General features: G+C 40.5%; 2 protein-coding genes across 3 annotated transcripts in view; one reads left to right on the top strand and one right to left on the bottom strand.

The window, feature by feature from the left end:
* The window catches only part of LOC133450594 (zinc finger SWIM domain-containing protein 6-like), a 44,372-nt gene extending 38,677 nt beyond the window's left edge, over window positions 1-5,695 (bottom strand). For both annotated transcript variants that reach the window (XM_061729341.1, XM_061729342.1), the window contains exon 1: window positions 5,183-5,695. In XM_061729341.1, the coding sequence (XP_061585325.1) occupies window positions 5,183-5,615 (433 nt within the window). In that variant the 5' untranslated portion in view covers window positions 5,616-5,695. The remainder of the gene's footprint in view (window positions 1-5,182) is intronic.
* A 5,404-nt stretch (window positions 5,696-11,099) lies between these two features.
* Window positions 11,100-14,498, top strand: smim15 (small integral membrane protein 15). The gene is made up of 2 exons (XM_061729340.1): window positions 11,100-11,182; window positions 13,783-14,498. Exon 2 carries the CDS (start codon window positions 13,814-13,816, stop codon window positions 14,036-14,038), a length of 225 nt encoding a protein of 74 aa, XP_061585324.1. The 5' UTR covers window positions 11,100-11,182; window positions 13,783-13,813; the 3' UTR covers window positions 14,039-14,498.
* The last annotated feature ends 155 nt before the right edge of the window (window positions 14,499-14,653 follow it).

The following is a 14,653-nucleotide window of genomic DNA, read 5'->3' as shown; positions in this document are numbered from 1 at the left end:
AAAATGGAACATGCCTGGGTGCAGCATGTTAGTCAGAGTTTGGAGCTGAGAAAAAGACAAGAAAAAGGACCTACTGGGAATACCAACGACCACTCAACAGGTGCTGCGTGACGCTGTCATGTTTAGTTTGCAACATGGGACTCATTGTTTAAGGATATACTTATAGCTCATAAACCACCATTTTTGTCAAACGTTCATGGCTACAAACCTCATGTGTGAACACACTGACAAGAAAGACTAAGCGGACATGTTTCCATTAAACAAAGGCATCCTATCATCTTTCCATTTAGGTAACATGGGATAAAGGTTTGGAATGTCCCACATACAGTCAGCCAGACAGAGAGGGCCTTCTGTCCAAAGATTCTTTATGCGCATGCTGTTGCTGCCCCTCTCTCTTGGACAGCCAGATGTTTATGCTTACTCCAGGCTCAGCCATGTTTCCATATGCCTCGGGGCAGACCTGAGGCACCGCATCCTGGATCATTGCTCGATCAGTACCCTCACCTTGGAGTTTGGTCCACAGATGGCATCTGTTCACCTGACTTTAAGGCTCATTTTCCTTAATTCCCACAAAAGAAGTGCTCCCAAACTCATCATTTAAAATAGAGTGAATCATTTCCGATTCTTCAAAGCTTTGCACTGCATCAGCATTTCTACAAATCCTACAGTCACCTAATAAGCCTCTGTACAACACTAACAACATGTTGGTAAGCTTTCCATCTCCTTGTCTTTAGTCTTTAGTGGAAGGCATGTGGGCCCATTCTCAACAGGCATTGTAAAAAGATAAAGGAACTCTCTAACCTAACAGGAAAATAAAACTAGATCCACCCACATGAAAAAAACCAGCCCACACACAAACAAGAAGAATAGGCCCTCACCCATCAAGAACTCAGGGGGGCTTGTTGGTGCAATGAAGATGACATGCAAAATCTGAGTTCTGCATCTTACATTGAGAGCCTTCTTGGACAACATGCTTGAAATGTCGATGTGGGCCTTCAAGAAGCCCTTTGATTTGATTGTGGGGGGAGGGGGGGTGTACGTGTAACTGTATGCGTGTGTGAATGAGCGTGTTCATGCACAAACAAGCTCAGTGTTGCTTCAACTTTGTAAGTGGCACAGATTTCTCCTTGGCATTTGGCTTACTGCTTTGTCAAACAAACAATAACCTAATAGTGTGTTCAAATCGACTTTGTTTAATCAGCATTTCCATTTTGTTGGTGTTGCCTGTGTTTTATTGTTGTATAAAGTCAGATATTTCCACAGTTGTGCCTAAATGCCAGGCACATACTGTAAGTAACACAAAATGGCGTGTGATTGCTCAAATTCTATTCTAAAAGGGTAATATCAGCATCACTGTCACGGCTGTATCCATCTGTGTTGCCCAAATAAACAGTCAAAATAAATAAATAAAAAAAACTAAATAAAAAAACACACCCGGGGAATCGATGGCCTGGTTGCTTATTTTACAGTTTCAGTGACATCGTGATGAAAACAGTGTGTAAGAGAATAGATGACGCAGAAACCCAATTAAGATTCTACAGAGCGTAAACAAATTAACCTGAGTTATGAGCATGCAGATGCAAAAGACACATCCACACACATGCCAGTTTGTGTCTAACAGAGGTAGGATGAAATTCACACTCAAACAGGCACGAGTGGCATGGGCATTCAGTGGGAGTTTCAGGCTGGGGAAAAGCAAAACATTATGGGCCGCCCGGCAGCTCCACCGTGGAAAAATACACCAAAATAGTCTTCAGGATATGCGCATCTACTTTTCATTCTAGCTGACTTCAAAGTAGCCTCAAAGTGTCTTCCTCATCAGTTTGATTTGGGACAGCAGAATGATAAAATGACATGCCGTCTCAAATGAAATATTAGTCTAACAAGGAGAACCAGATAACTAGGCTGTAGCATGTAGCCTATGCTAATGACATTGCAGAGAGCAACATATGCCAGGCATCAGTATGTCACTCCTTGGGGACATGGGGTTTATGGTAACAGGATAGTAAGAGTGAGGTAGTGCATGTGCGTATGTGTGTGTGTGTGTGTGTGTGTGTGTGTGTGTGTGGTGGAGGCTGTTATATCTTTTTTAAACCTCTAAGCCCTGGGGACAGTGGGGGTGGAAAGGGTAAGAAATATGGAGATGATGGGTCAAAAGGGGGAGGAGCCAGACTGTCAATATTCTGAATAAATTAGACAAGAGGGGATGAACTTGACCCAGACTGGAGAACTAAAACAGGAAGGAGGGTAATGAAGTGCAAACATGCTTTGTCATGCCATGCCAAAGCCATAGGATTAGAATTCTATAATTAGAGGACGGGGCTTCATAATGCTAGCCTTCCTTTCAGCGTGATGAGCTGCTGAGTGTAAATTATATAGAAGGACCGGAGAACAGATGCTGTGATCAGAACGGGCAGGTCTGGAAGCTTTCTATACCAGAAAACGATGCTCGGTTACTACACAGCACACTGTGATTGACAAGCTGCTGGAAAGGGAAATATGGCTCATCAGTGAGATTTACTGAAATTTCTGTGATCAGCTTGTAACGATGTCATTTTTGTAGCAGACAAGCTGCCATTATGGGCTGTTTTTCCAACTAGCATGCTCTTTAAAAAAAGGTTTTTGTAAATTCTATTCATATTGTTACACACATAACCTTTTGATACAATTTTGAGGTTATGTGCGTGCTCCACTACCTGACAAATTCATCCGTGATGTGGCAGGAAGTGCATTGAGGACTGAAGCTGAGTTGTATAACCCTGTTATAATCGAGGAGCAGTGGACTGCTAGATAACACTTGCATTCATATATGAATATTTATCCCGAAGGCTCGCATTGGAACAGATGAGCTGGCATGGGAGAAAGAACAAGCCATCCATCTCACTCTCTTCCCATTTCTGCGCTTCATTCTTTACTTTCATACATCCCCTTCACTTGCAATCACCATTTCAATGCCTCTTTCCTCTTTTGCATTTTCCACCCACATTCTCCCCCTAGGCTTCCCCTCTTTTCTTGATATCACCCTATCTATTGCTCTTCCCCTAAAATCCACCCCCCCATTCCTTCCCTTCACACCACTGATGTATGGAAGGAGATGGAGGAAAAAAAGGAAAGAGCATGTGATTAATGTCTTTGAGAAAAAGATAAATAATCACAGGAGACTGGGGGCTGGTAGTTGGCCTTAGGGGAGTAAATATGGAGAGTTTTATAGCAGCTCACTTGGGAGAAAGGGAGGTGGAGGAAGCGATGGGAGGGGTAGGAAAGGAATACAGCGACAGCAGATCCATTCAAGTATATTAGCTTTTCCTCCATACACAATAACCTCCTCGTCTATTCTACTGCGCTACTGTCTTTCATCATCAACACTGAATCCCATGCCACTGACAGCACAAACACACATAAGAACCCACACAAAGCAAAGCAATGCATGCATCCATGCATGCACACACGTACACACCCCTGACAATCACCCTGTACTTTTCTTTTTTTTTTTAGGCCATACCCACTGTATGTGTTTGATGGGGCAATACATGTGGTGTGTGATGTGGCTGACAGGCCCCCTCCCAAGCTGCCCTGCTTTTAAGCCCTCATCCTCCAGTGGCTGCCTGTCCCCTGGAGTAGATTACATCTTTTATTTATCATTTGCTCTTCCTTGGCTTTATCTTCCCCAGCTTAAAGAAAAATAGAAGAAAAAAAAAAGAAAGAGAAATTCTGGGGCAAAAATTGCAATCAGCATAACATGCCCTCCTCCTGCTGTGTACTGGGCTGTCATTCTCCACTCTCTGTGAGCATGCGGTATGAGACTGACAGCCCATGCAGACGAAGACACACAATCGTGCGTACAATCCCCCTCTGTGTTTATCAAATCCACACACACACACGCACATACCCTTTTACACACATAAATATGCAAATGGTCACAGAAAATGACACTGTTGCCCTCTTTGTCAGTATTTTTCAAAAGCATACACACAGCCATCAGCTCACCGATGCCTCATGCTTTTCATTTTACCCCAGGCTGAGTGTTTATCTTCCTGAAGCCCCAAAAGAGTGAGCACACAAATGAGCCTAATGCTGGGGAATCTGGTAAACAGGCCAAAGAGGGAGGGAGAGCTGCCTGCCTGTCTGCCTGCTCCATGGCTACTATTGTGCACTGCACATTCTCTGAACCCACAAGAGCTGAAACCATCTCCACACAGATTCTTTGGGGGGGATAGTAAGCCAAGAAGTGAGAGAGGAAAAGGGAACAAGGGAGCGAGAGATGGATAGGGTGAGGGAGGGAGGGAGGGAGGGAGGGAGGAGGAAGATCATGCATAAAATCTTGTTTGCAGAATGCATTAAGATTCAGATGAACCGGGGAGGGTAATGGGATTAGAATCCTGAACCGCTTCCAAGGGTGGGGAGTCGGATTGACAGCTGAGTCTATTGCACTGACGAATGCAGTGAAATATTGTGGCTCTGGCAAAGACAACCAGCCAGTCAAGCAAAGGGGCAAGCTGGGGGTTGCTGAGCCTAGAGCGCGTCTGTTTACTCCAAGCTGTACCACAATAATGCAGCTGGGAGACTAAATTATGCACATATACATATATAGAGATATATATATAGATATATATACATATATCTCAGCCTTTACCAGGTACATACAGCTTGGGCTTCAGGTGAACGTTGGGTAGGGAATAGAAAAAGGTTCAGTGTGCCTCACAAAGGTGATTGGCAAACAAAATAGAAGCACTGTGGCTTTAAATCACCGTCCCTCCCACCCTTTCTAAATATCGTCTATTTAGCCAGCGGTGAAAAGATATAGGGGGCTTTTGTCTGCGTACCCATTGGTGGGGGCACGGAGAGCTGGAAAGACACAAAAATAGGAACAAAGTGCTAAGCTTCCAATTGGAATTGCTCTGGGCCATACAATGCGCACAGCTCAGTGGGTAAAAACAAGGAGAAGTGGGCTACTATTACGGGCTTATCTGAAAACGGGCTATTCTCACACGGCTATAAGGTTGGCTGCTGTGGAAATACCCTGCATTGTTTATAATAGATAGACAAACACAACCCCCTCGCTCGTCTGGTATGTCTCCACGGAAAAAAAAAGCCAAACAGCTCGAGAGAAAGAGAAAGAGAGATGTTTGGTTGGACCATTTGGTTTTTCCTGCGTTATTGTAACGTTATATCGTCCACTCACCGACTTGCAATACGTTGTCCACCCAGCCGCCCTCCAGCAAAGTGACACCCCGCAGGAAAGGCAGCTGGGTCTCGTCATTATTGTCCCCGCTAGTTCCACTTTCCTCCGCTCCTGCGTTGAACGAAGAGTACATACAGATCTCCTTCTCGCTCCGGGGGAACGACCAGTACACGATCCGTCTCTGCACGGGCTCCGGGATCCTCTCGAAGCGCTCCTCCACCCTCTGAAACGGCCACTTCTCCGCGACCCTGCGCGCCGCGATGTCGAGCAGCGACTCGGGCTGGTGCGTTTTCCCGTTCCCCGACGCGCCCGGAGCGGAGCCCGCACCGCCGCACAGGACCCCTCCAGCCCGCTGCCCCTGTCTGCACGCCGGGTTGTAGCCGGGCCGGCAGCACAGCCGCTTGGCCGGGGGCTGCTGGACTCGCTCGGCCATGATCGCAGCAACCCGCTTCCTTCCAACCTGAAGCGCAGTTCCTCTCCGATCATATAAACTGGATAAGGAAGAGGAAAAAAGGCAATCTCGCAGCGATTGTTTGCCGTACATGGAGGGGCTGCCCTTATTTGGGCATGTGGGCGGGGCCTGCGAGTTCCGTGAAGTCCTTTGTGTTGTCAGAGTAACGGCGGTGGGCGGGGCCCTGGGACGCGGCCAGCGCACGAGTGGCGCTATAAAAGGAACTGGAGGCGGAATTCCCGAACGTCGGCAAATCCTTTGTGAAGCACGAGGGCGGCGCCCCGGCGGCCGGCAGCCTTTGAAGTTTCCCTCTTATTTGAGTTTAAAGGCGGGGACTTAATCCAGGGGCGGCCTCGCAGTTTCCCACAGGGGTAAAGGGGGCAAGAAAACTGACTTCTTTTTTTTTTTTTTTTTTTTTTTACTTTGGAGCCTAAGCTATCACCCCAGGCTCCAGCCTCTTCAATAACAAGTTGGTGGTTGTTTTTAAGACTTAACTCTAAAAGAAGTTTTGGCTGTCAAAAGACAGAAGACCGTGGGAGGAGGAGGACGACTGTGAAGATGGGGAGGAGGACATGTTCCTCCTCTGTTTTCACATCAGTCATTTTGGTCAGCTGTTTGGTTCACTCATCATGCAACCGTCTGTGTACTAGTAATCAAATATACAATGAAAATGAGAAGCATTTTTGTCCCATTAAAAGACTACTCCACTGATTGTACACATTATTATGAGGGTTATAAGCATTATTAAGCTTTATAAGCATTTTTCTCTGGTGCTGCAGCAGATGGCGGCCATGGTGACTTGGTGCGGGTTGTACATTTTTTCTTTTAATATTATTTGTTCTTTTGTATTGTACGACAGAGTATTAGGGCCAAACTAAGACAAAAAATAAATGGAAATTACGAAAATAAAGTAGAATTACCAGAATAAAGTCATAATGTTGTGAGAATAAAGTCATAATATTAAGAGAATAAAGTCGTAATATATAATATAATATATAAATATAACTTAACAAGATATTCCTCATTTTAACACAGGGAGAAGATACTCTTTCTGTTAGAGTTCTCATAAATTTCCACTTTATTCTTGTAATATTACGACTTTATTCTCGTAATGTTACGACTTTATTCTCGTAATGTTACGACTTTATTCTCGTAATATTACGACTTTATTCTCGTAATGTTACGACTTTATTCTCGTAATATTACGACTTTATTCTCATAATATTACAACTTTATTCTATTACGACTTTATTCTCGTAATGTTACAACTTTATTCTCGTAATATTACGACTTTATTCTCGTAATGTTACGACTTTATTCTCAGTAATATTACGAGAATAAAGTCGTAATATTACTTTATTCTATTACGACTTTATTTTCGCAACATTATGACTTTATTCACGCAATTTTACGACTTTATTCTCATTATATTATGACTTTATTCTCGTTATTTCAATTTTTTTTTTGTCTTAGTTTGGCCCTAATACTCCGTCGTAGTATTGCACCAATCACCACAACAAATTTCTTGTGTGTGTTAAACTACTTAGCAATTAACTTCTTTCTGATTCTGATTCTAATTCTGATTATGAGGGCTATAACATTATTAAGCTTTTTCTTTGGCGCTGCAGCGGATGGCGGCCATGGTGAGTTGGTGCGTGTTACTTTACATTTTTTCTTTTAATATTATTTGTTCTTTTGTACTGCACCAATCACCACAACAAATTCCTTATGCGTGTTAAACTACTTGGCAATAAACTTCTTTCTGATTCTGATTCTGATGGTACACAACCTATGAGAATATGTCTTTGTTTTTGGATACATTTCATTGGTGAACATAGAGAATAGTAAAAAAGAAGCAACATTTTACAGACATGATCACATTTTTTGGAATACATTTATGGTAGACTTAACCCATACTTTAGACTCTGGATCCAGGGATGTTAACGGGACTTTTCCCATTCCTCTTCTCCTGTTAAACAAAGTCACCTTGCTTCATGAAAGTGAGACTGAAGTCTGTTAGATACATTGTACATAAATATTACTCCCTTACGCCTCATCAAAGAATGTCATTCAAAATACATTTTCTTAACATCATTCCTGTATTATAAACACTGTAAAATGTCACCAACACAAACAGCCCTCCCTTCACATATTATCATGGTATAACCAATCCCTTAAGGAAACAACAGCTAATAGTAGTATTTATGAAAGATCTCTATTGTTTATATGCTAGACAATAACATTTACCTGGAAGTGCAGGGTAACTTTAATTTTAGAAATTGCCTTTTTTCTGAGCATTTCATTTTACATATCAAATCAAACCAAAAATGGTAACAACTGGAAACCAACAATTCTATTCTATTCCATTCTAGTAACTAAATGTGAAGTGATAAACAGTATTTTTTGTTAAATTTCAGCTTTCTACTTTGCAGTCTATTACACAGGGAATTACTGGGTGATAGTGATGCAGTCCGCTGCTCTAAAATGTCTAACTCTAGTCTGTCCTTTCAACTTGCTCCAACAAATGATATTAAACATTCCTAGAGATCCTATCAGACAATTTATTAATCTGTATTTTTTTAAACTATAACACAGAAACCTGAAGAGATTTTTTACATATAAATTCAGGTGTGGCCATTCTTTTGGTCATCCAACCCTATTTGCTGTCTCTTGGCAGTTTTAGATCTCATAGCTGTGTAATGAAAAAGGGGGCCTCTCGCTTCTACAGGAGGGAAGGATTAGGGTGTGGAGGCATTGCCCGCTCCCCAGAATTCCATGCTTGGTGAAACCTGGTAGAAGCTAATGATTATAAGCTTGTACCAAAAAAGCCATCAGCCTGGGGATGTTTTTCTAAATTGTCCTTAAAACTTGGCCAAAACTATGCTGGTAAACCAGAATGTGTGTATGCAATGTGTCTATCTGCTGCATGTGTTCCCAGCTGCCCCTCTCCTTCCTCTGTGAGTAAGTCCAAAAGGCTGGCCTTTGAACTGCTCTGAAAGTGATCCATGCTGTATGGACAGAGCAGATGTGGCCTAACCTGATTTGGTTTCAATGCTTCCCTACAGGAAGTTCACAAAGCCAGCAGGTCCTTCTTTGTTATGTTAGTCATTTTTCTCAGAGGGCCAAGAGAGCCCTTTTTTTTCTTACACAGTTCTTGCCTCATCATTTTCATTTGCTTTATTCTTCAGACAAAGCAGTTCCACACATGACCAGAAGATTCAGCAAAAGCTCAAAGCTTTCTGATTTAACATCCAGTAACAAAGGAAAAAGACAAACCCCCTCTCACCACCACCACTCTCCACCCGCCACCATATGAACACAAAGAAAGAAAGAAAAAAAAACAACTAAGTTTTGTATTTTTGAACTATTAGTGTTGTCTCCCACACTTGAGTATATACAGCAAGTATTGTTCCATCAGTGATCTAGCTATCATCCGTTACCTGTGTACCGGGTACTGTTATTACCAAACAAACAAAATGTATTTTCACTGACATTAATATATCAATAACAATACGTGCAAATGTTTTCTGCATTCCTATATTTATTACCTGTACTTTAAGCATCTGCTCTGTACATTAAATGATTCACAATGATTTACAATGCCTTTCTGAAAAGGATATCTTGTTCTGTTAGCATGGTAATGTTGAATTTGGCTTGGCCTAATATTTCATGAGAAGTTGGAGACAGAACTCAACAATTAAAAATCTTTAAGGGAATTTGCTACGCTGTAGAAAATAAAGTAGGTCTATATCGTGGCTATATAGCAATTTAAAACTCTATAAAGCTGTGATGACTATTTTAACGATTTATTTTTATGTCTTTAGGTATTGCGCTTTTCAAATCCAAAGGACTACATTTCCCGGAAGTTCAAACGTTCCTCCCATCCAAACACAAGAGACACAATAAAGTATACACACGTACAATTGTCTATATTGGAATTATTAAATCTTAGTATGATATAATTTTCTTAAATTTCCGAACATGTACATTTATTCCAAGAAGCAGTTCTGGTAATTAGAAGTAAGCTTATAACTTCACATACCGGTATCCAGGGGCGCCACTAGGCCCTTTTTGGGGGGGCTTGAGCCCCCCCAAAAGAAGTCTCAGCCCCCCCAAAAAAATAGAGACAATTTTTTTTTTTTTTTTTTTTTTTTTTTTTTTTTCCCCTCTGGTGGTCATTACTAGCAGTTTCTGATTCCACTCAATGCGCTGTGTGTGAGTTCCCCCCTCTATGTTCTTAGGGTGTGCTGACAAACATTTAGGGGGGTTCATCCCACCAAGGGGGCCCTGACTCAGCCCACCCGAAAAGTTTCTAGAACCGCTACTGCCAGGCGCTCCCTCCTCCATCTATGTGCCTAATCCCTTCACTTCACACAGGTCACACACACACACACACACAACGAAGTAGCCTTTTACAGTCAACAATCATTCTCCCCAGTCCCCACTCATGATGAGACTGTGAGGTGAGCATTGAGCAGTCAGAGTCGTTAGTTACTCAATTAGCGCATATTGATGTGCAAATTAGCGCATACCGTTGTAGTAGCTAAACAAAATAACTTGTCATGTGCCTGCCAGACAGGTGACGATTGGCAAGGCTACCATGACACACCAAGCCAGCCAGCCATCATGCTAGCTCGCAGTAAAGCGGGTCTAAATGGATGCAATGTCTTTTGAGAAACAATATGGGCATAAGTGAAGAACATATTTTCAAACGGGTCTCTTGTCTTCTGAATGAAATTAAGCCCTTCAGAATCGCAAGTGGCTGCTTTTCAACTAGTTGACTGCAAACTCCTGCTTTAGCTTACAGTATATTATTATCTTGTCGGAATATTATTCCAGCCAATAAGTTAGGAAGTTCCATTTGATTTGATTTAATTTTACTTTTGCCTACAAAGCAAAATATTACTTTACTTGAGTCTCCCCTGAAGTGATTTTGGTATTATTTATGCAAGCAAAATTCTACCATAACCTGTATGCAGAATATATATAGGGAAACAATTATTTTTTCATCGCTGTAAAACCACAGAACAGTAAAGAAGATATTGATGTGTATAGGTCTTCATAGATCTAGTCTCTTCATTTTGACCTCAAAGTGCACCAGATTGATCCATTTTTACTTAAAATCTACAAATTTTTCTTCCGGGGGGGCATGCCCCCGGACCCCCCTAGGGGTTCTGTGGTCCATGAACTTTGGTAGGCTGAGCCCCCCCAAAGCTCTGATGCTAAAATCGCCCCTGCCGGTATCCCCTTTCTAGGATTAAGGAATATCTTGAAAATTTGGCAAAAACAAACATTATAGTGAGGAAACGGAATGGGTATCTAACATGTGATTCCAGTGTAAGTTACGGCTGGTTTAACACATCGCTGACAAGCAGAAAAACAGTGAGCGACGGTGTTGTTCTGGTGTTTATTCCGCCGAGGGTCCATGAACGCAGCACGGGTCCATGAACGCAGCACGGGTCCGTGAACGCACCACGGGTCCATCACTTCCTGTAACGGAAACGGTCGCTCATTATTTTCCTGGACGGAAACAGCGTTTCTGCACTTTGGTAAGTGTGTGAATTATTCATATCGACATCTTAAATAACGCCAAAATAGAAATTCGACGTTTGTACATACTCAGGCACAGTGCTGTCTGCGCTGTTTGTCAGAAAGACAGTTTGTTGTGTGATTTGCTGCTCAAAGTTAGGCCGTCGTTAATGCGCGGTTTAGCTGTTGCGGTAGAACTGAAGCTACACCTTTCACCCACACCCCTGTAATTCAGATATAACCCTTCTGATAGTCCACCTAAAGTTGTTAGTGTGTTTTATTGTATCTAAGCTTCAGTTAGCGTATGTAAATGATAACTTAACCTTCAGATTGTTTATGAAATAGCAGCTATTGGAGCCGATGCTAGCTGGTTTGTTAGCAGGGGTCGGGCCGGGAGAAAGTGCAATAAACTTAGAAACAATCACATGAAATGGCTCAGCAGCACCGCGGAAATGACCAGAGTTACACTGGTGCTGATTTGTTTTAAAAAATAAAAATAATGTTGAAACGAGTCACGTGATTCCTGACGTGACTTGACGTTTTACCTTAACAGCAACATATTATTATTATTATTATTATTATTATTATTATTATTATTATTATTATTAAGCCTGATTTAAGACACACATGTGTGTGTTTGTTTAGAAAACATGTGTGTTTCTTCCACAGAGTTGTACAGTAGTCTGGAGAACCAGCTCATATTGACTACATATCGTTCCACTTGTAATGAAGAATCAGTTTTAGTTTCCCTGATTTGATTTGATTTATTTTATTTTTGTACATGTAAAAAAAAAAGAAACAACACTTCATGAAAAGTTTAAGAAAACAACAACAAAACAAAACAAGGAATTTCATCCTTTAAAACTTGCTAACTTTAATTACATGTGCCAAAAAAGGAGTAGGAAGAAGTGTAAACTTATTTAGTCCTACCCCCATTCACTGATCATTTAACCTGTATTTATAATTATTCACGCACTGTACTCACACTGCTAAGTAACAGTATTGTTATTATTAGTATTATTACTATTATATCCTGTAATTATACTCACACACATACTTATACATGCATACATACATACATATAGTTGAATATTTCTATATATTTGTACACATATGCCCATATAGATATTTATATAAATATACTTATTTACACTATGTACATATACATACACATATATAATTTGCTGCCCATTTCTGTACATAAATATACACAGATCTACCCATTCACCTAATAGTGTTATATTCAGGCCCCTAAAGCCCGCTAAAACCTTTCCTCTTTGTACCTCGTGAAAATCATGTTTTTATTTTTGTTTTTAAACTGGTTAATGTTTGGCTTTAAAACGCCTCCACGTCATTCACTCTTAGTTTTCAGTTATTGTTTACTTATACATCATGTTTGCTGTTCTCTTCTGACATCATGAGTCCAGTTGCCTTTGAGTCAGAAATAACAATAGTCATATTGCCGAACGGCTTTGATGTGAAATCACAATATTAAGATTTGGTTTAACATCACTTGAAAACTGATTTTACTTTTAATTTTACTCTCAATTACTATATTTCTTTGATCACTCCAATTAACTCTGACAGATTATATATCTGTGGACAACAATTTGTTTGTGGTTATCCAAATAAATAGATGTTTTGTTAACTCTACACAGCTTATGTGACAAGTTTGCAGGTTGGTTTTATTGTAATATTGGATTTATTTCCTTATTTATTCATCTGACAATTGGTCACTAAGGGTTGTATATTTCTGGTTAAAGGCTTTAACTAAGTTTTAATAAATCTGTCTTTTTTTTTTTCTTCGATAAAAAAGGTTAGTTTCAAAAAAAGTCTTAAATAAGTGCTAAAGTGCAGAGAACTCAGCTAAATGGGCTATCAGGCATTTTAACTTTGATAAGGGGATTGCTAGGTGTAATTAAATGTTTAAAACTAAAGATCAAAGATATTTTATTTACAAATACAATATAAAGAGCGACATTAATATCCTTCCTTCATTAAACTATTGATTATAGGTGTTGTCCCTTTTGACGTTTAATTGTAACTTAACATGACATTCTTCACTTGGTTCTTTAAATATACCATAGTAGTTTATCTTTCATTTACCAATGCATTGATCCCCTCCCACTATATACCTCCTTATAACTGATGTGGATTTTGATATCAAAGCGGGGTTATTGTTTTTGAAACTGATTGCTGGCCATAAAAGTGTTAAAACGGTAGAAGATAATAAACATATGCATTAATTATTAAGCACTTATTCAACAATGACTTACATGAAAAGATAAATCAATTAGAGATGAGTCCACAGGTTTTAATTTGACTTTTTTTGGTGTGTCCTGATAACCCATCAGTGGAAAACATCAGTATTTCTCCTCTGTGCTGATAGTGGATTGTATTGGTTACAGCTTTATGTTCAATTAATATAATATAATATCTATGTCACTCCTTTTTTTTATTATTATTATTATTATTATTATTATTATTATTATTATTAGTAGTAGTATCAGTATCATCAGTAGATGGTACCAATTATTGTTGTTTGTGTCTGTATGTTTTCTTTGTAACTAATCATGTAGCTTTTGTGTTGTTCATGGCTGTCTTTCACACTCTCTCTCAGGTCTGATTGAGCCTGGTCATTGCTGAACAGGATGATTGATGTACGAGCATGGGCAGAGTATGTAGTAGAGTGGGCTGCCAAAGACCCCTATGGTTTCCTCACCACTGTCATACTGGCGCTCACCCCTCTCTTCATTGCCAGTGCACTGCTGTCTTGGAAACTGGCCAAGATGATCGAAGCGCGTGACCGGGAACAGAAGAAAAAACAAAAGCGCCAGGAAAACATCGCAAAGGCCAAGAGGACCAAGAAAGACTAAACCCATTGGGAGGGTAGGATGAAGACATAAAAAAAATATATAACAGGGCGAGCAGTCATCATGGCCACCCCCGTCCTTATTCCAAATACTGACACGGTGCCCCTCCTCGGCCCAGCCTTACTGTCAACAGAGGGTTGCTCTGCCTCATGTCCAAGAGGGGGGAGGCTGGACCTACAGATCTGACAGTGCTGAGATGGACAGTACTGTCTAGAGGAGGCTTGTCCCAGTGGAACTTTGGTCAGCAAGAGCTCAGTGGCCATCTGTATGATGTTTTTATATAGAAATCTCTTGTTATAATATGCAGCTGTTGCAAAACTTTGCATTCCATTGTTAGCATCCCTGTTCTACTGAATTGACTTGATGTAATGAACATATTCGAAGTTGGGTTTTTTTTCACAGTGACTTGCAAGCTATCCACATAATTCTTTTCTGGTCAATAAACTTCTTCTTTGTAGATTTATTCCTGGACTTTTACAAAAACTATGTGTTTTTAAATTTAATATACAAAGTTACCACTCCTTTTAACAAAGCACCCAAGGGCTTTTAAGCATCTATTTGCAATAATCAGAAGACTTGTTTAAGAGAAGATAAATATTTGCAAATAAAATATTCAAA

The sequence above is a fragment of the Cololabis saira genome, chromosome 9 (genome assembly GCF_033807715.1).
Source record: "Cololabis saira isolate AMF1-May2022 chromosome 9, fColSai1.1, whole genome shotgun sequence".
Lineage (NCBI taxonomy): Eukaryota > Metazoa > Chordata > Actinopteri > Beloniformes > Belonidae > Cololabis > Cololabis saira.
The sequence above is the reverse complement of the archived record's forward strand: the minus strand, read 5'-3'. Positions and strand labels throughout refer to the sequence as shown.